Raw genomic sequence first — 22891 nt, 5'->3', positions numbered from 1 at the left:
CTTTGCTGAATCAGCACAGCCTTACAGCATTATGATAAGCTTGGAAAAGATTGAGGTCATGTACTAACTTGCTCTCAGGGAACCCTATATGCAGCCAAATATTTTCCTTGGCAGTACAGAGCTAACAACTGCCACCATTCTAGTCTCTGGGAAGCCTGATGTCCATTGATACAATAAAAAATAAGCAGTACATTTTGAAGAAGCAAATCTAAGACCGTAGATTTGAGAGGCAGCTGAATTACTTATGGCGAGAGTACAGCATCATCTTCCTGTCCAGGCTCTACGTCTACAGAGGAAAGTCTACTTTTGCTGTGGCTCCCAAAACTGCACCTGCCCAGTTGTCATGTCTGTCACCTTCAGCCACTTCATCTGCTTCATGATAAGCCATCACCTGGCAGGCAGGATTTCCAAAAACAGGTTTCTAGAATTCAACCTGTCCATCTGTGTTGGAGCTAAACCTATTCCAAAATGCTATTGGGTAGAACTTTTCTGAAGTCTTGATGACAGCATCATACAAAATCATCTAGCATTTGGAAACTTAAGGAGGATAATTAAAATTGAAAATAATAAATTTTATGAAGATTTTATGTCATTATTTGAAGGGTTGTAGAATGGTGGGGAAACTTATCTCATGGTGAATATATGTAAAACAAAACTGTACTCTTAAGCTAATTTAAACCAGTTAACTTGATAGGAAGTAACTTAATCACTATTATGTCTTTTTTCATACATAATTAGATAGTTAATTTTATATATTCTGTGGTCTATATGGAGGATCAAAATTAACCCCCTGAGGATTTTTCTTTTTGATTTATCCATTGGGTAGCCATGGCACTCATTTGTAAGTCTCTCAGTTGTGGCTTCAACTTTTCCATAACTTTTATTGGAGAAAAAATTGTCAGACTTTTTTTTTAAGATTTTATTTATTTGACAGAGAGAGTGTACACAGCAAGAGAGGGAACACAAGCAGGGGGAGAGGGAGAAGCAGGCTTCCCGCTGAGCAGGGAGCCCGATGCGGGGCTCGATCCCAGAACCCTGGGATCATGACCTGAGCCGAAGGCGGTCACTTAACAACTGAGCCACCCGGGAGCCCCTGTCAGACTTTAAATAAGATAATTTCTTGCAAATGGATTTGACTGCTTAAATAGTCTTTGTATCTGAAAGAGCACTTAACAGATACAAAATGCAAGAGAATTACAGAATTGCTGAAGAGGTATCCTATTTTCCCCCTTAACTTAAAAAATTTGCTGGAGAATATAGGACGATACATAAAGAAAAGAAAGGATGCCCTTGTAGACAAGGTAGTTAGGACACCAAGTTTAGGGGTCTTTGTAAATGTCAGCATTTTTTGATTTCACTTTAACTTCCTCATACAAATTGTGATCAACTTTTGTCCATACTTTTGCTGGGCTTTGAAACATACAGGTGTCATGGTTTCTAAGGCCCTCATGTTGGCTCCTACTGCCTGGTGAGGCATGTCAGTGTCTGAGTGAAGTTGATCCCTGTTTTCTTTTTTTTTTTAAGATTTTATTTATTTATTTGAGAGAGAGAGAGAGTGAGCACGAGAGGGGGGAGCGGGAGAGGGAGAAGCAGACTCCCCGCTGAGCAGGGAGCCCGATGCGGGACTCGATCCAGGGACTCCAGGATCATGACCTGAGCTGAAGGCAGTCGCCCAACCAACTGAGCCACCCAGGCGCCCGATCCCTGTTTTCTTTTTAATTGCCTTCTGCTTTAAATAGTTGTGGAAGGTGGATGATTCACTGCCACTCCTGCTTAAACTGGAGAGTTTTCATGCCATAGAGTATCTAAAGGGTCATTTTAAAGATGTGTTTAAATCTACTCCTGTTGTCATTATGAAACACAGTATTGGGTGGATATTTGACAGGAACTCTTTTTCTAGAATGTCTTTTGAACTTAGGATACTGTGATAATGATAATGAAACTTCATATTTTAGGAATTAGGAAGATCTACTCTGGAATTATTTCCTAAATGCTTCCCAGTCCTTTTTTTTTTTTTTTCTTTTCACCTAATCTGTTACTCTAAATACAGTGATCCTTCTCCACAATCAGAGTTTGGGTGCATGTATTGAAAATGTACAAATACAAATCAGGTTTCTCTTTGTTGTGTAGGCAAACCTGGCTTTAAAAAATTCTGAAGCAACATATATTTGGCCTTCAAAACAAGTCAGACCCTTTATTTTACCAGGCTTTACTTCACATTTGGTCTGGACAGATCAAGTGCCGTCCTAAGGTGACAGCTCTAGCCTGTGAGGCCCTGATGCTGAGGCCCTGATGACCTTAGCACAGAGGATGAATCGTTCCTAACAGCTCTGCCCCTCTCTGCACCCTCGTGTACATGGTCAGCCCAGATGGCCACACCACCTTGGTGTATTGCCCAAGTCCATTGGACCAGGGCCAGTTTGAGATTTGTTGCGAGCAAAGGGATGCTCACACTTTTCTATGTTAAAATGGGAGTTCAAACCAAGACTGTTTCAAGCATTTGAATATAATAGATTAATGTTCTGTTTCTGTATGATATAAAAATGATTCTTTGTGTAGTTTCTTCCACAAAAGTCTTGTTTTGGAGAACATAGATCTTCTGACAAGTTCTTCTTAGATCCACGATTGCACACTTTTCACTTTTACTCCTTCCTTTCTGCCTGAAGCCCTGGAGAATAAACTTGGTTACTTTCCCAAGCTGGCTTTCTCTGGAATGAGTATATAAAATTTTTTCAGGTTTTGTATTTGTGTCGTATTTTTTTTAATTGTTAGGTAGCTTCACTTCCATGCACAGGTCCTAATAAGTTAAAAAAAAAGAAGAAGAAACCTAAAGCAAAAACAATCTTTTTGAACCAGGAAGAGCATAAGCAAACACATAGAGAACGATTATCGAAACAACCAGTGATGATGGTTTCCGGTTCACAAGAAGTGATAAACTTTGCCTGTGATGATTGTTCAAAATGCCTAAAATGCTTGAGACGAGATCTACTGTCTTCATTGTCTCTTCTTTTCTTCCCTAAACATTCACATAGGAATTACCTTGTGTTTGTTTATGTCTTAGTAATTAACCTGGAGAGTTGATCTGGAAGGAACCTCCTTTTTAGCTACTAGAGATTTTCACCCCCAGGAGATTTTGGTGGTCACAGATGGTAAGATTTTCTGGAGCCCGCCTCTCGAGTTGGGCCCTCACGTGCCTCCATGTGCCTCGTGACCCTGGGGGTGGGCACTGTGTGCGCTGGCCCTCTCCAGTCCCCGTCCACAGGGAGCTCTTGCCATGAACCCTGCATGCACTTTATAATTCTCGTGAATCCTGATGGCTAGATCCCTTGATAGCATGTCCTCCCCTCAGCTCTATCTCCCCCCTGCCTTCTGTGGTTGGCCAGAGCCACGGTACTACATATATTTATGCAGAGTTCTCGCATTGTTATCAGTGCTTTGCTTTCTCTACTAGGATGATATGATTTAGCATAATTTAATGTTTTAGGTCTCTAAATTGGATGATTCTATGTTCTATTATCAGCTTCTTGCATTAGGTGCCTTAAATTGGGAACACCTGCTTTTTAAAAAAAAAGCATGCTCTCGAGGACCTCCTATGATCGCTCAAGCAGAGACTGCAAGTGAGGGGATTGGGGATAGATGGTAGTAGGCAAAATGAAACTGGGAATTTTAGCCTCCCTGTGGTATTATTAGAATCACAGTCGGGGGAAAAGAGAAGAATATCTATACAACTAGCTGTCGCAATCTCTCTGGGAGGCCCAGGCATCAGGTCCTGCGTCTGTAGAGAAAAACTGGAAGGAACAAATAGCCAGATGGGAGAAAAACAGAAGAGAAAAGCTAGCAGGTCTTACAAGTGGAACATAAAATAAATCTGAGAGGGGTGCCTGGGTGGCTCAGTTGTTAAGCGTCTGCCTTTGGCTCAAGTCATGATCCCAGGGTCCTGGGATCGAGCCCCACATTGGGCTCCCTACTCAGCGGGAAGCCTGCTTCTCCCTCTCCCGCTCCCCCTGCTTGTGTTCCCTCTCTTGCTGTGTCTCTCTCTGTCAAATAAATAAAATCTTTAAAAAAATAAAATAAAATAAATCCGAGAACAAGATGCGTGTCAGTGAAAGGGAAGGGGGGAGCACAGAGGATGCCTGGGCGTGGAAGAGTGCCCGCAAGGGACAAATGAGGGTCAGGTCCTGGGATGCATTTTAGTCCCTGAAGATCCACCACTGAGGTGAAGCAGAGGCTTGAGACTGAAGGGCTGTGAGCAGTGGGAAGGCAGTGAGGATTCGCGGCAGGGTCAGCAACAAGGGATAATGGGAAGCAGGAACCAATTCGCCTTCCTTTCCTTCATCCCCGCCCTCTCCCTTTCTTTCCTGTGCTTCTCTTGGACATCATTACGGCATTAAGCGTTAATGTTAGCCACCTGGTGAACGAAGTTGATTGAGAAAAGAACCTTATCAGCCTCTCCAGGAATTTCAGTCCTTTTTCTAGACAGCCCTCCTGGCTCAGGCAGTGACCTTACCCTTAGAGGCCAGGGCTTCTCCCAGCCCACTGTGCGGAAGGAACAAGAAACCCGATGAAACATTTTATACAGGGTCCACAGGCAAATGGGTGATTTCTAGGACTCTTCCTAGGTTGGTTTATTTAATTAAGAGCTAACGGTGCCTGGGAAAATCCCAGAGTCTGATTAAAAACTCCCATGATGCCCAAACTACTTCTTTTTTTTTTTAACCAACTGAGCCACCCAGGTGCCCCCTTCTTTTTTTTTTTAATAAAGCAAGTTATAACTTCCTAGATGATAATCTAGAATAATAAAGTTGGCCCGTTTTTGTTTGCCTTCATCTTCTCTCAGGTATAGAAAGAGCCTTGGTGACTTCCCCTCGCAACCATCACCAAATGCTTTCCCCAATGGCTGTAAGAATTCTCTTGATGCCCTTTAGAACATAGGGTCTGACTTTTGTTCTCATCCCTTCTCTACCTGATACATTGACCCCAAAAAGCCGAGTCTTAAAAGAAATCTCCATTATGTCTAGTATACAGTAAGGCTCTTCAGAACAGATCTCTCTAAAAGGCATTTGTGATTTTTAGATCCTGGCTATACTGAATTTCAGCTATAGCTATAGAACTGTTCAGTATGAACACCCATGTTATTGAGCACCCACTAGATGTCAGGCAGTGAGTAAGAAGACCTTTCTCGTAGCCAAGGGGCCAACAGTGCCGTGAAGGGAACAGATATGTAAACAAATCAAGCATTTCAAAGCCCTAGGTCAGTGAATGTAGACTGTTAGGGGAATGGGCACAGGGCATTGCAGAAACACAGGGGAAGGCCCTCGCTTGATTGTAATGAGCTTCTGGAACAGTGACGGGGTCTTAAAAGAGAACGGTTGGAAGGGCACCTGTGCAAACGGAAGTCTGAGAAAATGCTTGAAATCTTGAAACAGTACGATGCATTTGGGGAGATAAATAATAACGGTTGCTGGAGTGTAAGGGAGGAATATTGGGAGATGATGCCAGTAGCTGTGCCAGTAAACAGAATGGTGATTTGGGAGCAAAAATATTTACACTTCGTAGACCAAAGTCTTCTAAAGGATTTTAGAGACAACTCTTTCTGTCCTTTCCATGTTTTAACCTCTTTATCAGAAACTTTATTAAGTGCTCCTATAATGGAATTTGGTTGGCCTTGCTTGAGTTAATGTATGTATTTGAAAGAAAACATTTGTATAGTTTGGTCTTTGGAGAATGCCGCCTTCACTATTCTGCCTAAGTGCTGAGGTTGCACACAGCACAGTTGTATTTAGATTATGTAAAAGAAAGAGATTTTGGACAAATTGTCATATACTCACGTAGCTTAACTACGAAAGACTATCCACGGCCTATTTTACCTAACAGTGCATTCCATGTTGATAGGTAATAGGTGAAGTGGGGACTGAATAGAATTACATATTGGTGATAGCAGATTAATGATGAAGAGAGTTCTTATGAACAAAAGTCTTTTCTAGCCACTTAATACCTAGAGTCCATTCTGGTTACTGTCTTCTCTCTTGAAAAGCATAGTACATTAATTTTCCAAGTAGGGCCTTTACATTTCAAACTTGTGGCATGATTGTCGGTTCTATTTAAGTAGTCGTGCCCGGACCATTGATGAAGACAAAACCAAGCATGTCGCCTTCTCTGAAGCAGAGCATGGATGGAGGGTGGGGGTGGGGGGTGGGGGGCGGGGGGCTGCTGGGTGGAGATAGCCTTGAGATTGGTTAATGTTGCTGTTTCTTCACACTGAAGAGAAACCATGGTATGTTAACAAGAATCTCAATGTCAGAAAGAGGGAGGCAACTTGGGGCTGAGGTCCCTCCCACTACTAAAGAAAGTGCAGCTGCGCGGTTTTAATATGCACGGCAGGAGATTTCACCAGCTTGATGATATATAGTGCATTAATGTTGAAAAGATAAACACATTTGGAGAGCACAGGAAGGGCCTTGTGTTTTTATGTTAGCAGAATGCTTCCTAATGAATAAGAATGTGCTGCTGGCTTCACAGAGCCATATGGCAGCTTTTCTAATTTTAGTTGGTGCAGATGCATAATTCTCTGGTTTTACCTTCTAGAACCTTTGAGATGCTACATAACTTTTCCTGTAATATTTAATCTGTAGTGCTTGGCCAGAAATTGCCTGTCATTGTTTCAGTGACTTGGCCTCACATGTGTCTCGCTGCTGCTAGATTTGACAGTCACTTCACTGAAGTCATCCAGCTCCTGAACACAAGAAAAGATGAAAATTGTGGATCTATTCCCACTAGAGTCTTAAAATTTGTTGTGGAGGTGATTAGACTTGTGTTTGACGTCAGTCTACTGAAAAATTGATAGTTTCTGGGTGAGTGATTTTACTCATTTTGAAGCAGTGGAATTAATTATAAAACCTGCATAAAGTATCAGGTTCCATTTTAGTCAAATATCTAATACTTTAAATAACACTGCTTCAGTAAAAGCAACTATCCTCATGCTTGACCCAACATAAAAATAACTTTTAAACTCCTGTGTGGCTTCACATGTCAGAGGCATCTAAACCTGGGCAGCACTAAAATTTTTCTAAATTTGTGTAGTAAAGACCCTGTGAATTATTTTTTAGCTGACATATTTTTACAGAGGGAATAATTATACTTGTTTGAATTCTGAATTCTTAAAGATGGACTAATTTCCACAAGTTTTCCACAGTCTCTTCAGATGGTTAAAAAAAAGATGAAGAAGAGTATAAACCTCTTCCATAATGGCCGCATCACCCTGTCCTCCTAATGGGCAGACATTAAACAGCATTTCGGGTTCTAAGGCTTCATCAGTGGTGGTTGCCGCCGCTGCTGCTGGACTTAGAACAGTTATGTGGCTGTCCTTGAGCCAGGACCGCCATCCCTGTGAGGAGATAGCACTCTGCTCTGGTAATGGTTTCTGGAAAGAACCTTGGAATGTATATTCTCAGTTTAGTTGCCTAATAAACAAACAGGCAAGACTCCTAACATTATAAGATTAAGCTACCAAAAATCAGTAAGTGATGTTTTAAAAGAACATGTAAAGATCTTTTTTAAAAAATACCACCCCGTGGGCGCCTGGGTGGCTCAGTCGTTAAGCGTCTGCCTTTGGCTCAGGTCATGATCCCAGGGTCCTGGGATTGAGCCCTGCGTCGGGCTTCCTGCTCTGCGGGAAGCCTGCTTCTCCCTCTCCCACTCCCCCTGCTTGTGTTCCCTCTCTCGCTGTCTCTCTGTCAAATAAATAAATAAAATCTTTAAAAAAAAAAAAAAATACCACCCCGTAATTTAAAAACAGCTAGTTGTACTTTTTGTTTGTTTGTTTGTTTGTTTGTTTTTAAGATAAATACATTTTTTTGCTAGGATCATAGCTTCCGTTTTGTTGCTGTTCTCACCAGAAACTTAAATTTTACTTTCAAATTTATGTCTGTAGATGCCAGTGATAAAGAGCAATTTAATCCAGTTGCTTCAAAAAATACCTGTATTTTAAAATCACTTACCTTTCTAGAGATCAAATGCTTCCCTATTCACTTTTCCTTTTGTTCTAAGAAACAATATGAGCAATAATTGTAAAGAAAAGCATATGGAATATAATATTAATGATTTTCTCCCAGTTTGTGGTATGACTCATCTTAACACGGTCCCTGAAGAGACAGGGTTTTGTTCTTTGCTTTGAAACTGGAAATCTAATTAATTGGTATTGGATTTCTGGAGGGCAGGCAAATGGAGGAAGGAACCAGGCGGGATTGCTGTAGAAGCAGCTACCGGGAGAGAAGGGACACTCAGAGAAAGATTACAGAGGCATCCTTGGACAGTCTCTCATCAGGGTTTTGCATTTGGTTTTATGATATTTTTATCTTTGGGGGGGAGTGAGGAAGAAAGGGAGAGAGTTATTATTTTCATTGTTACTCTCTTAGGCCAAATTCTCATCTAAAAAGAATAATTTTAGGGGCGCCTGGGTGGCTCAGTCCTTAGGCGTCTGCCTTCGGCTCAGGTCATGATCCCAGGGTCCTGGGATCGAGCCCCGCATCGGGCTCCCTGCTTGGCAGGAGGCCTGCTTCTCCCTCTCACACTCCCCCTGCTTATGTTCCCTCTCTCGCTGTGTCTCTCTCTGTCAAATAAATAAATTAAAAAAAATCTTTAAAAAAATTTTTAAAATAAATAAATAAATAAAAAGAATAATTTTAGGGGTGCCTGGGTGGCTCAGTCGTTAAGCGTCTGCCTTTGGCTCAGGTCATGATCCCAGGGTCCTGGGATCGAGCCCCGCATCAGGCTCCCTGCTCCACGGGAAGCCTGCTTCTCCCTCTCCCACTCACCCTGCTTGTGTTCCTTCTCTCGCTTTGTCTCTCTCTGTCAAATAAATAAAATCTTAAAAAAATAATAAATAAATGAAAAGAATAACTTTAATGCTGAAAGTGCAGCAGAAAGAAATAGAAGTCAAGGCATGAAGGAGAAGTCTTTTTGTAGGCTCTGAAAATTAAATTTTATCATCTCTTTTTCCGATTTAAGAGTTCCATCTATAATAATGAGATTTCGTAAGGTTTTGGCCATTAGAAACTCTGGGATGTCTTTCTACTCTTGAGTTTACTGAAGGATATTTTTGTAACAGAATATATTTTTATAGCTAATGGATGCAAAATATAGAAAGTAAATATAATTTGTGACCGCTGAGAAAACTGCCTAATTTAAAAATATTAAATAGTGTGTTTTAGTATAGAAATGCTGTACTTACAGAGGTATAAATATATCTAAGGATTTAAGCTTATTTATATCTGGTCCTTAAAAATAGCATACTAATTACTGAAAGGCTCCATCAAGATACCAGTATATGTCCGGTTATCGTAATAATGTATCTCTCACTAGAGTCCTTTCCTTCCTCCTATTTAATTTCAAGGCTCAGCTGAATGTTGAACAGAAGTAGTAATTACCTCATGAAAAGGACCCAAAAACATAAATTCATGGCTAGTTTAATGTAGATTTCAATTACATTGGTAAAGCCATACTTCTGAGTGTTTTCTATCATTTCATATTATTGATTTTATTCTCTTTAATATTGAGAAATGATGAAAGCACAAATTCAATACAGAATTGAATAGCAGATGACAAATTAATTGGAAATGCATGTAATACAAACATTAGTGAGGACAGGCGTGAAAAGCCCCAGATTCTTTACCCTTTGTCTCTCTTTCATATTTACTCTATGAATAGTGAACATTTCCCATTCCCTTGATTACATGAATAGTGTTGTGTAAATATTACAACATTCTCTTGCAAATAATCGATAGACTCATTTAGAGTTTTCTTTCAAAGCACATGTTCCACTAATAGATCTTGTGAAATTTGTGTTGTTTTCATTTTTAGTCAGGGATTCCTAGAATTCCAGCTTAGACAAACTTTTTGCCAATGTTCCTTAGCTTAGCATTGGTTTTCAGAGGCCACGCTGACATTTTCTCGGGGCCAGATGCCACATGTCCATTCCCACTGGTTTCCTTCTTAGGCTCTTGCTTTTGCCATCCACTTGCTTATCCTGCCGAGTCCAACTCATTTACAACGTACGTGAAATATTTTCAGCTACGTCCAATGATTTTTATCTCTTCTTTGAACTTAAAGTTAGTTCCTTGCAATTATCGCTAAATTGCTCTCATTTAGTTCGATTGTAATTGTTTTGCCCTCCCAGCTAGATTTAATCTCTCAGCTGACAAGGATTATTCACTCCACTTGCACCACATGCACAGCAAGACACAAGACACAGAGATGGAGAGACTGCTTGCTGAACAGATCCCATTGTTACTGGGTGATTTCCTCACGGTGGCCACTCACTGCCTTTGACTTCCTGTTAGCTGCTTTTCTCCTCTGAAAGATTGATCAATTGAATGTGATAAAGAGAAAAAAAATGACATGGCTTACCATCACAAATCATTTTTCAAGATGATAATTATTTTTACCCAAACACGTTTTGTTAGATCTAAATTATCTCCTCCTTTAAATTTTAGGCCCTTATCCTAAATTTCATCTGATCTGTAGATTTCTAGAATAAAATGCAATGCAGTTATGATCCTCATTCTACATATTTTCTGGTAAGAGTTCAAAGTTCAGTGTCTGAGCATGTTGCTAGAATAGTTAGGACACCCCAGCCTGAAAGCTTATCATTGTTTAGGAACCTGCATGATTGGGTTTTCTTACATTGTTTTTTAAATTCCACAGAATATTAAAGGATGAATTTAGGAAAGTTTGGGTCTTGAGAATGATGGTCAGATCCTCAAAACGCAAACATCTCACAAGGTATATTGATTGTCTTTACTAGGCTTGGAAACGGATTATCACAGACACTGTTATTTTGTCTTTATTTTGCCCTAAAAATGGCATTATCATAGGCCCCACAGAAAACAAGAATCTCTTACCGATGTGATAGTAGAGTCTCATATGTCAAATAGCCTGCTGTTCTCTAGCGGTCAGCAGTAGGTATGGAATTGCCCTTGCGATCAGTAGCTTGTGCTTCATGTCTCACTTTCCCCCAACATAAATCTGAATTAATCAATCCATTCTTTAAAACGAACAAAACCACCAGTTGCAGTCGTGGAAGGGTAAGAGAACTGGGGACCTGAGAGAACATTAGATGCCCTCAAACTTACTGGGCAAGGCAAGGAAAGATGATTTGTTTTATTTCTTCAGGAAATCCTTTCCCCGTATTTCTGACCCTGCCTACCTGTCCCATTCCTCCCCCTGCACCCTGGAGGTCTGTTAGGACTAAAGCCGGGACTTTATTCCTTTTTCCACCCACTCCCACCTCCAAATGCCTCCTCCATATCTGGGAATAGGTGCCCGAGGTGGATCTGGTCTGTTAGCCACCAAATACTTAGTGAAAACCTGCTCTGACATAGGGACCGTGCCCACTGAGGATATAGACACAGTGCGCCCTTCATGAAACTTACCTTTTGATGGCAGATCGAGTACTATTTCCTGGACTGTGATTCTCACTGCAGGAAGTGGGGAGGACAGCATACCTTCCTAGGAAGATGTATCAGAATGTCATACAAAGAAAGCCTTTTTAGTCTTCAGATTCTGATAGGTCCTCTCTGGGGAGGTTGTCTTCTCTTGTACTCCATTCTGATTTGAGGATCACTGGTACTGTTGGAAGAGGTTGCTGATGGGAGCAACGAATAGTGAGGGGGCAGAGCAAAGGCTGCGATTTACGCTTTCTGTGGGCTGCCAGCACATTGCTCTCACACTGTCACAACACCGAAGGCAAAGAACGAATCGGAATGCCGTGAGACCACAGAAACATGTGATGTCTGTTTGACGCCTTTTACGATTTAGTAGTAATGAAACTCAGGATCCTTAGGCCTGAAGCCTGCTGGGACCTCCACAGTACCTGGCTGTTAAATCAGATGAAACAGCAGGTGATGGGGTCAGTCCTATCCCTGGTGAGTAGGAAAGGGAGTGGAAACTGAAGAGAAACCTGTAGCCTTACAGAGTGAACCAGCAAAGGAAAAAAAACAAAAACAAAACAAAACTATATGCCCCAGTATGCATTTACTTGGTGTATATTTGGCAATGAAAAAGATTCTAGGAAAATGGGAATGGACGTGGAGGGGGAGGGAGGTCACATGTAGTAATCGTGTGGAAAGCCTGAGGTTCCTACCCCATTGAGGCTGAGGAACTAGGCTGAGACCAAGCCTGCAGACAGAGCCAAGGGGTAAGGGAAGGCAGCAAGAAAAAAACAAAATGAAGACTGACAGATCCTTCCAATATTTACTGTGTTGTAAAGGCTACCAGATAAGTCATCTCTCTCTCTCTCCCTTTCTCTTTTAAAGATTTATTTATTTATTTTAGGGGTGGGGAGGGGCAAAGGGAGAGAGAAAATCTCAAGCAGACCGTGAGCTGAGCGAGCAGCCCAATGTGGGCCTCCGTCTCACGACCCTGAGATCACGGCCTGAGCTGAAATCAAGAGTCAAAGACGCCCAACCAACTGAACCACCCAGTCTAAGCCCCAAGTCTTATCTCTTTTAATAGATGGTCACAATTATTTAGATCTAAGGAGGTGAGCCAGGAATATAGTAATTGAAAAAGCAGATACAGTCTGCTTATGATAAGCTCTGCAAAGAAGTTACTACATTTGGAACTCTACTACATGAGGAAGAACTAACACACATAGATGTGCTAGTAGTAAGTTACATTTGTAAACTACTTTATAGTTTTTAGAGTGTGTTTTACCGATCATCCAGTTTACTCCTGTCACAGTCCATGATGTACAGAAGGCAGGTACTATAAGGCCTTAAAAAGTTGGAATGAGGGCGCCTGGGTGGCTCAGTCGTTAAGCGTCTGCCTTCGGTTCGGGTCATGATCCCAGAGTCCTGGGATCGAGTCCTGCATCGGGCTCCTTGCTCCGCAGGAAGCCTGCTTCTCCCTCTCCCACTCCCCCTGCTTGTGATCCCTCTCGCGCTGTGTCTCTCTCTGTCAAATAAATAAATAAATTCTTTAAAAAAAAAAAAATGTTGGAATGACTTCTCTGGCTCATACTTCTAAGTGGCTGAACTTAGACTTGAACTCACACAGGTCATCTTCCCTTTTCCACTGAATATAATGTGGAAGTGCTCCATCCTGGCAATGGCAAGATTTGGAGGACCTGCATAATTCCTAATTATGTTCTAGGTTCTCAGGTACAAATTAAGTTTTCCCGATTTTCAGAATACTCTGTAAATCTTTTTTACCAAAAAAACAACAAAAAAGAAGCAGCAGCACCAAAATTTACCAAGGTCATGAAAGCAGGTTGATCCTGAGTATGAAATTGATTTACAGTTTTCTTTATTTGCATTTAATTACAATACTAACATGCAGTGTAAACAAGGATATAATTTATTCAGGTATAAATAATTGGCACATTGTTTTTGTGTTGTTTTCTCGCAAGTTGACGATATGTATCTGTTACGCCTTTAACTTTTTTTTTGGTGTTCTTAAAATAACGAGTTTGCATATATATATCGATAACTGCGCATCTGTTTGTTCTCTGAGAATTATCCATGATGGAGCATTGTCCCAGGCCCTCTCGGCTTGAACGCTGCCTCACACGTTGTAATGCAGGGGCATGTATTGTGCATCTCTGTTTTAGATCAAAGGGCAGCCACTGAGCTCCTCTCGGTGCCTGAGAGGGGGCTTCTTCTCTCTGCCGTAAATCGGTAAGCGCCTTCTACAATATAGAGACCCCATCTTTCTGGCTGCTTATATGTGAGTGTGACGAGAGGTAGAGCAGTGCAAGAGTCCAAAAGGCAGTTGTTAGAGCGTGTCACGCAGGGGCAGCCTAGCCGTAGCGGGTTGGGACTCCTTCTTAGTCCTTCTGCAAGTACGTGCAAATGTATCTCTGATTATGCTACTGAATTCTGAACAACAGACCTTTCTTTATCCTGGTTTGCGGAGTCCCCGGAGTAGAGACTAATTGTGCCATAGCGTTTAGCAGTTTTGTAGTCTAGGAAAAAAAATGCTTGTTGGGGACTAGCACGAAACCACTAAACTCATTTCATCACCTGCCTGAGAGGGGCTCTGAGCACAGGTTCTGGAGGTGAAAAGGTACTGTTCTGTTCCTGCTTCCAGCAGCATCTCCCGTTCAGCGGCGGTGGGGATGGACTCCAGCTCCTTCAGCGCCCCGGCTGGTTCCACTAGAGATTTTAAAGATCATTACGATGACAATGTTTCTGTGTCATTCTGCCCTTGAAAAAGCACTGCCATTTAATTCACACTTCCGTTTGTTGCAGAGAAAGCAGCAGCTGCCAACGTAGATGAAGTGCAGAAGTCAGACGTGTCGTCGACCGGGCAGGGCGTCATCGACAAGGATGCGCTGGGGCCTATGATGCTTGAGGTAGCCTACCCTTGTTCTGGTTCTCTGCCCTACCCTCTTGTCGGTCTTCATATTATTACGTTTAATTTTCAGGTGAATATAATTTCAGGACAGTCTACACTTAATTTTCACTCGTCGGGCTGGAAGTACCGCTGACCTCTGGAGCTTACTAGTATGTATTCATCTAGCTCCCGATTTCAGCCTACGTACATTTCCCAGTAATAAGAGAGAATTACGTGAACTAGATTACAATATAAATTAACAGAGTGAGCATTCATTTTGGAAAACCATGTTCACAAGTCCTATTAAATTCTGTAATATAATTTTCATCTGAGATGTTCCCCCAATTTTTAGATTTTATATATGCCATATACAGATGTCCGTATAGGCAGGTTACAGTTCGAAGACCAAATGCAGGTTTGTGCTTTTTATTTATGCTGCTTCAAACTAGTTTATTTCATAAAGATGAAAACTGAAATAATAGGCAGAGCTGTTAGGATGAGCATCACAAATGTAGTGGTTGGTCTTAACTCCCTGTTCTTTATTAACTTTCGGACGTTTTATGACCAGACTACCGTCTAGAATTTGTAAAGTCTAGCTTTCCTGTTTGATTAACAAGTGCTTTGCTGTACCTATTCCAAAATTAAAATTCAAGATGTAGGCTATGGGAAGATGAGGGAAAAAATGTCGGTGAATATATAACAAGAAGCAGAGGAGCCCTGAGACATAAATTATGTCAGATCTCAGGATAATTTACTCTGCTGATGATATGATGAGATTGAAAAGTACCACGTGGCCGGAAGCTGGGCGGCATCGCCATGTAGAATCATTTAACCTGTGGCAATAGCTGCACCTAGATGAGAAAGTAGGATTTTTAAAGCAAAGATCACCAATAATTGCCCTTTTTCTTCAGTTGGTGCATGTGATTTTTATTTTTAGAAAATCTCATTCTGTGAAAATGTATCATACACTTGGAAGGTGGTGGTGGGGGGAACACAGGAAAAATTAAAAATCATCTGACCCAGTCTTTGTATTTAGAAATGACAAAAGTCTTGGAGCTGGACCTGCTAGCCAAAAAACTTTAAATGACCCCGTGTTGTCCCTTGCTTATTTCTCTTGAGTCACTAGCTTGACAGTATCCAAGTACAATTTTCAGGGAAAAAGCAAAACATACTTAACCTGATTTTCCAGAGTCAACAGGAAAACCAGAGTGCTGCTTCCTGCTTGGTTCTTAGAAGCAGATAAGAAAACTCTAACAAGGTGGACTATTTAGAATTAGATGAAAGTAGATAGGTTTCTGTGAAAAAACTTTTAATTATAAACAAAACTGATTTGAAAATTATGGTAATCTAAATTATTAGATTACTAGGAAATTCCCAGGTATCTGCATTGATTCCCTATATGGGGGAAGATTACAGTAGGGTGGGAACTCCTGAAAAGATTTTTGAGGCTTCTAAAAGGAAATGTTGGGAGTAACCACAAGACTATGAATTCAGGCCCTCTTTAGAGCAAGTTCATTGATTATGGAAATCAGACTGCTGGGTATCAGTGGGCCTTCTCTCATAAAATCAGGCCAACATTTTTACTGTTGAAAAATAGCCTTCTGAGAATCCAGTGTATTCAGACTTGAGCAAGTACTTGTGTGGCAGGGCTTCAGTGCCGCGTATGTTAGAGAGCTAATGCTCGAATCTAGTGACTTAAGGTTTGAAGTCTTTATCCCTGTTTACATGGAACAGTTTAAACAGGGAAAACTTGTTCTCGTTGAGCTGTTCCTAGGCATAGATGCACACTCATGCTTACATCATAGCATAGTGGTTGCTAGGCAACAAAACCAAATGTCAGCTTTTTTCATCAGAGCATATCATAGTGTGCTTTAAAAAAACACGGTCTCATAAGATGAAACACTTTCATCTTTCAGTCATACTGTGCTACAAATCAGTCTTTTTATCATGGTAGAAAGCAGTGGGAAGCTCTTTGCATGTTCAAAAGGGAGCTACGGGTAATATAATTACGAAAATCCCTGTGAATGTGTATCTGAAGCAGTTAGTTTAAAAGGACACGTGGCATGTAACTAATCAACTGACTGACTTCCTTTCCCCCTTCACAGACCTACACCCGCATGCACTTACTTACACGAGGTTTTCAAGGGTTGATGCCAACCTGTTATGGAAGGCCATTTACATACAGTCTTGCTTTGCCCTGCATATTGTTTATACCATTGGTAAAACCTGACAGAATATTTAAGAAAAACTTAAAATTGAATGGTGTTATTTTTTTTTTTTAAAGAGCTTTTCACTGGTGCCTTATGGTCATTTCTAATTTGAGAGAGCACTTAGTTTTGTGATGAAAATAGAATTAAAGATGGAATATACTCAAAGAAAGCTCACAAAATAGCCTGTTAAATAATAACTTAAGGAAAAAGCAAACTAGGATAAAAGTAAACACTTTATGCCCCATCCATACACATTGTTATACCAATATGTACATGGAACATTCATGTTAAAAATAGTAGTAAATACATAGCATGGGGAAACTGTGACACAAACTGGGTAGACCAGGTGGCCCTGTTTCGAGGTATGCCTGATCAATATCAGGCTTCTTCTAGTCTTGATCACTCACCTCATCTATAAAACAGGACTCTGACAAGCACAGATCAAAAGGGGAAAGGAGGAGTCACTAAGAGAAACTCCCTGAACTCTCAACTTTTATATCATCGAGGTGAACATGATAGGAAAAGACTGGAGTAAATACTGAAGTAGAACACTCTGCTGCAGAGTAATCGCAAGCATGAGCTTTTGAGTGCACCTGGGTTCAAATTCCAGCTCTGCCGCGGACTGAGTTGCAAAAGCTTTTGCAAATCACTTCACCTCTTAGAGCCTCAATTTCTTCCTCCTCTGTTAATTGGAGAAGGTAAAACATTCCTTCCAGAGTTGTAAACATTCAGATGACACAATGTGTTTAGGCACAGTAAACATGCTCGGTAGTTATTCTCATTATCTTTATTTCCTGAAATGATCCTGGAGTCTTTCTGTCCTTCCCTGATCTAGACTGGAATGACAACAAGGAGGAGTGAGGCCAAGCCACATTGCAGGAAAATGCTAATGTTATCTAGGTGGTTAAGGACCTGCAGCTCCATGACCTGGAGAACAAGTAATAGAGAAGGGCACAATTAGTTAACTTTCCAGTTCTCACTGTCAAAAACTAAAACCTCAAGTCCCCTTCCAGTCTTCAGACTCTACTGGTCATGTCTCAGCGTGCAGTCCCCATTGCCATTATCAGAGAGACACTTCCTTCCCAGACCCTTTTCCCAAACAATAAAGGATTGACGTTTGAGAACATCTGCAGTTCTTTTCATTTAAACCCTGGCAGCTTTAAAGGTGGCAAAGTTTGGGGGGTTTTTTAATCCTTAAACTGAAGGAAAATTATCAATGACCCTTTCCTCCCATTGTATTACATGAGAAACTATAGGACATAATTACTTTGTACTGGGTTGGTAACATAAACGTTGTTCTTGGCCAGGTAGAGTCCATCAATATAATTTGGAAAATACAGATAAATACCTGCACTTACGTGGCAGTAATTATCTCCTGATAAAATAACAGTTAGTATTTGTCATTTAGTTTGCGACAAGAAACCCTGATCTAGGCTCTCTCCCACTTACTAAGATGGAGTCATTTCATCACGAGAAAATGTGCTAGTTTTTCCCCAAAACTAGGAGAGGGGTTGAGAGAGACAGAAATCTCTTTTCTCTCCACGTGTGAATTACACCTTTCCCTTAAAGGGATCATCCCTTCTTAACAACTGCATATGATTTTCTGTTGTGTCCTTTCTAACACAATTTGTGCCTTTTCCCTTAGGCCCTTGATGGGTTCTTCTTTGTAGTGAACCTGGAAGGCAACGTTGTATTTGTTTCAGAGAATGTGACACAGTACCTAAGGTATAACCAAGAAGAGCTGATGAACAAAAGTGTATATAGCATCCTGCATGTTGGGGACCACACTGAATTTGTCAAAAACCTGCTGCCAAAGTCTATAGGTAAATGATTATCTGCTGGGGTCTCCCTCCTCCCCCATGCACACATTGTCTTGGTTGGAGGGGGTCACATAGAACTGGGTGTTACGGCAACTGGGGATAAGAGTAACTGGGTAGTTTTTTAGAGAGGCTTACATTAAATATTTAAGCTCGAAAGTCATGGAGAAGAGGACATCTGCAGATAGGGATCGTAAATGAATGATTGTTTTGATCCTGTATTTAAAGTACATGAAAATTATTCAGATGGAAAGGACTCCTATGGCCACTGTTTTCGTGGGGTTTGTTTCGGTGTTTTTTAAGAGGTTGCCACACTGCCTCCCTTCCAGTGCCAGCCGCCTCCAATTTGTGCTTTTCGGCCATGGCTCTAAGAAGTAGAAGGTCGTGAGAAGTTTGAGGTTTGACTTCAGAAAAACAAAATTTTGCGTGCTACTCGCGAAGAGAGTATGTATGTGGGTGCCTACAGCCTGCTGAAGATCTGACATTAAGGAACAAGGGGCATATAGAGGGTCGGATGCTACCAGCCCGGCAGCCCTGAATGGGCTCTTTGGTTTCCCAGACGCTTCGGTGGCTCTTCCCCGTACCCACTCTCGCTGTCCCGCCCATGTTGCTGACTTCCTCTCATTCTGAAGATGCTGTCCAAAAGTGTCCGGGAGTATCGAGGGCCGCATTTTAAAGTGGGTGGCTCACAGCGTGGGCCCACCTTACCTGCTGCTCCAGAGTATGAACGTTCCCACTTCCTAAGGGGTTCTTTTTTTAATATTCTCACTTAGACTGATGATGCTAAGAACATCTTCACAGATAAAAGGAAGTGCATATTTTAGTACAGAATAAGGTCAAGTCCTGAGTTAGCAAGTATTTCTGTTCTTTTTTTTTTTTTTTCAAACGGTTTATATTAGCCGGTCTTACTGTTACCACAATAAATAGAAGGCCCTTTTTAAATTCCAGATGGCTAGCTTTTCCTTGGCATGATAACCCTTTGTTCAAAGTGACTGCAACAGTAACACAAAACATATGCATATTCATGTGAGATTCTTTTATTATATTCTCTAGTAAATGAACAAGAAAATGGGATTTCTTATTTCAAGTAACTGATATTTCAGATCTCTTCAGTAATTTGATGACTTCCTCAAAGGACCTATACTTATTAATTCACTATTATTAATTCACTTGTCTAAAGAGCTCTTTTCTTGACTTTATACTGTACTTTTTTTATGTTTTAAAATTACTTATTAACCTGAGTTAATAAGAACTCTTTTTTCTTTCTTCTTTCATTTCTCTGTGTAGTATCCATTATGTAAATAAGCTTTTAAGAATACTGATGGTGGAAGAAACCTCCCAAATGTCTGCACAGACATATAAAGCTAGCTATGGTTCCTTCTGTAATTCTAAAACCATTTCTTGCAGTTAACTTGGTATTTCCTTTGTTCTTTCCAGGGTGTGTTTTCTTTTTTATTCCTTTGCAGCCCAGTGGCTATGCACTTAGCATTGCATTCACCAGAACACCTAGATGTCCTTTTAAGTATTTTCCCACTAGTGAGCTTTGAGAGTATGTTTGCTTATCTTATCACTGGCCCTTTTTTTCAGTCCTCTCTTTCATTGTCCTACTGGTCATAATATTTTTTAGATAAAACATAAAGAACAGTAAAGAAAAGAATACCAAAATGATGATTAGGATTGGTACTGATTCCAGCTCTTCTAGTAGCTGAAGATCTTTCTCATAGGTTTTTTCATCTGTGGAATGAGAAGGTGGATCTGGTGATCCATGAGAACAACCTTACAGTCTCCAAATCAGTCATTCTTTTATTTCCCTTGATTTCTCGAATTTCCCTAAAGAAGTGTCTTTCCTCTGTGTCATTCTCTCTTTCTTGAATTAATACATACATTTCTAAGTATTGACACTAAAGGAGAAGACCTGTGAAGTAACCTTTCACTTGAGAAGAAATAAATGACATTAGCAGTGCCTCTGCAGGGATTTTTCAGTTGAACTGAGGAAATGTACCTGAAATAGAGTAATTCAGCAACAGCCAAGTTACAGAATACACACCAAAATTTTTGTAAAATTCTACAAAAGAAGGATCTGGGAGAGAAGACAGAGTGGGGATCTCGTCCTCAGAGCAGGGTACATCGGGGTGGGAGAAATAGTGGCCACTGGACACTTGAGATAAGGTGGCAGGAGCACCAGTGTCCATGTGGGACCAGGGGTGGAGGATGGTGGGGGAGGCTTGTGCTGGCCAGTGTGGGAAATCTGGTTAGATGGATAAGGTGGGGCTGGTCAGTGAGATTCGATCTATCAGTTCGAATGGCCTTCATATCCCTGACTACATCAAGTCAAAATCCTTTTAAGGAACTTAATGCATGCTGTAAGTTGGTGCCAGTTCCAGATTTTTGAGCAGGGGGTAACATATCTCAAGGGGATAAAATATCTAAAGTACCTAAAGTACAAGTAGGTTGAACTAAATTTCCAAGAAACCAGAGTAAGGAAAACCCAAAAATGAAGAACAGTGTTCTAATAATAATTAAACAAGGCCTGAACCTGAAGGGAAGGAGTCAGGGTGAAGAGTAAGAGGCGTAGAAGTTATTTTGAAAATCCCAAGCATTTTCCCAAATTGTTAAAACATTAGCATTGTTTTGATAATTTGGCAGCAGCGAGTCTGATGTTAGTTTCTTTATAATTATCGGGTTGCTTTTGCCTCCCTCAGTGAATGGGGGATCCTGGTCTGGCGAACCTCCTCGGCGGAACAGCCATACCTTCAATTGTCGGATGCTGGTAAAACCTTTACCTGATTCAGAAGAGGAAGGTCACGATAACCAGGACACACATCAGAAATATGAAACTATGCAGTGCTTTGCTGTCTCTCAACCAAAGTCCATCAAAGAAGAAGGAGAAGGTAGGGCCAAATCTGTAGGATATCTTATATATCCGTGTATTTATTCCTGTGCTACTTTTTTCATACTTAATTATCTAAAATGAGTGGCCACACGAAGAAAAATTTAGAAGTGGTTTCTTCATTCATTTTAACCTACTTAATTTTTGTGATAAATTCCATTTTTTTTTAAAGATTTTATTTATTTATTTGTCAGAGAGCACAAGCAGAGGAAGCCGCAGAGGGAGAGGGAGAAGCAGACTCTCAGCCGAGCAGGGAGGCCTGATGTAGGGCTGGATCCTAGGATTCTGGGATCATGACCTGAGCCGAAGGCAGACACCCAACTTACTTGAGCCACCCAGGCATCCCATAAATTCAGTTTTTAAGTCTTTAAAACAGCACTCTCCAACAGAATGTTCTGCAGTGATGGCAGTATTCTATATCGTTCATGTCCAGTGCAGGCCCCACTAGCTGCATGTGGCTATTGAGCGCTTGAAATTTCAGTAATGCAGTTGGGGGGCTGAATTTTCTATTTTATTAAGTTTACATTTACACAGCCACTAGTGGCTACCCTACTAGAGAAGCTCTGTTAGTGGTTAAGCTTCCCAGGGATCCGAGGCTCCTCTGAATGTCTGCTACAAGCGACGAGCCACAGACCTAGAAAGATGCACAAGTACAAACAATATTTTTCATATACTTTCCAGGGGTTAATGGATTCCGTATAGTTTATCCAGGGATGCAGGTCCATAATATGGTGTAATAGAATGCTACTGAAGAGAGGATGGAGATGGGAGTGAGTGATGGCGAGGATCTCAGGCCCTTCCCCTTAAAGGACGCTGCTGTAGCGTCCACCCCCCCACCACCACCACCCCCCGTGCCCTCCCAAGTAAGCCCTTCCGTGCGCTGAGTGACCTCTCTCCTACGAGGCAGTGCTGAAGAATGCATTCCGCGTACAGGGTAGAAGAGAAAGCGCAGAGGAGCACTGGTGGGTGGGAACCTCATGGGCTTTATCATCAGACATGCCAGCTCCTGAGTCAGCCACTTACCAACTCTGGCTTTGGGCAAGTTTTTTGACCTCACTGAGCATCAGTTTACTCTCTTCTTTTTTTTTTTTTTTTTAAAGATTTTATTTATTTATTTGAGAGAGAGGGACAATGAGAGAGGGACTACAAGCAGGGGGAGTGGGGGAGGGAGAAGCAGGCTTCCCGCCGAGCAGGGAGCCCGATGCGGGGCTCGATCCCAGGACCCTGGGATCACGACCTGAGCCGAAGGCAGACACTTAACAACTGAGCCACCCAGGTGCCCCCACTCTCTTCTCTTATCAAGTGAAGTCAACAATCCCAGTATCAGAATGTAGTCAGGATTAAACGAATATGCCTGAACCATGATCGGCATTAAATAATCCAGAGTGTCCCCAACTTACAATGGTTTGACTTACTTTTTTTTGACGTTAGGATTGTCGAAAGCCGTACACAGTCAGTAGAAACCGTACTTCAAATTTTTTAATTTGCATCTTTGCCACGGCTAGCGATACGCCTACAACCCTCTCTCAGGATGCTGGGCAGCGACAGCAACCCACAGCTCCCAGTGAGCCGGGCGTTCACAAGGGTGAACAATCGGTACACTTACATCCGTTCTGTTGTTCACTCTCAGGATAGTATCTAGT

General features: G+C 41.4%; 1 protein-coding gene across 9 annotated transcripts in view; it reads left to right on the top strand.

Annotated features, from left to right (window-relative positions):
- The window catches only part of NCOA2 (nuclear receptor coactivator 2), a 283320-nt gene that overhangs the window by 212853 nt on the left and 47576 nt on the right, over positions 1-22891 (top strand). For all 9 annotated transcript variants that reach the window (XM_081816099.1, XM_081816104.1, XM_081816095.1 and 6 more), the window contains 3 exons: positions 14247-14350; positions 18187-18364; positions 21061-21249. In XM_081816099.1, coding sequence (XP_081672225.1) covers positions 14247-14350; positions 18187-18364; positions 21061-21249 — 471 coding nt within the window. The remainder of the gene's footprint in view (positions 1-14246; positions 14351-18186; positions 18365-21060; positions 21250-22891) is intronic.

The sequence above is a fragment of the Leptonychotes weddellii genome, chromosome 4, assembly GCF_054177405.1.
Source record: "Leptonychotes weddellii isolate Sample4059 chromosome 4, ASM5417740v2, whole genome shotgun sequence".
Taxonomy (NCBI): domain Eukaryota; kingdom Metazoa; phylum Chordata; class Mammalia; order Carnivora; family Phocidae; genus Leptonychotes; species Leptonychotes weddellii.
The sequence above is the reverse complement of the archived record's forward strand: the minus strand, read 5'-3'. Positions and strand labels throughout refer to the sequence as shown.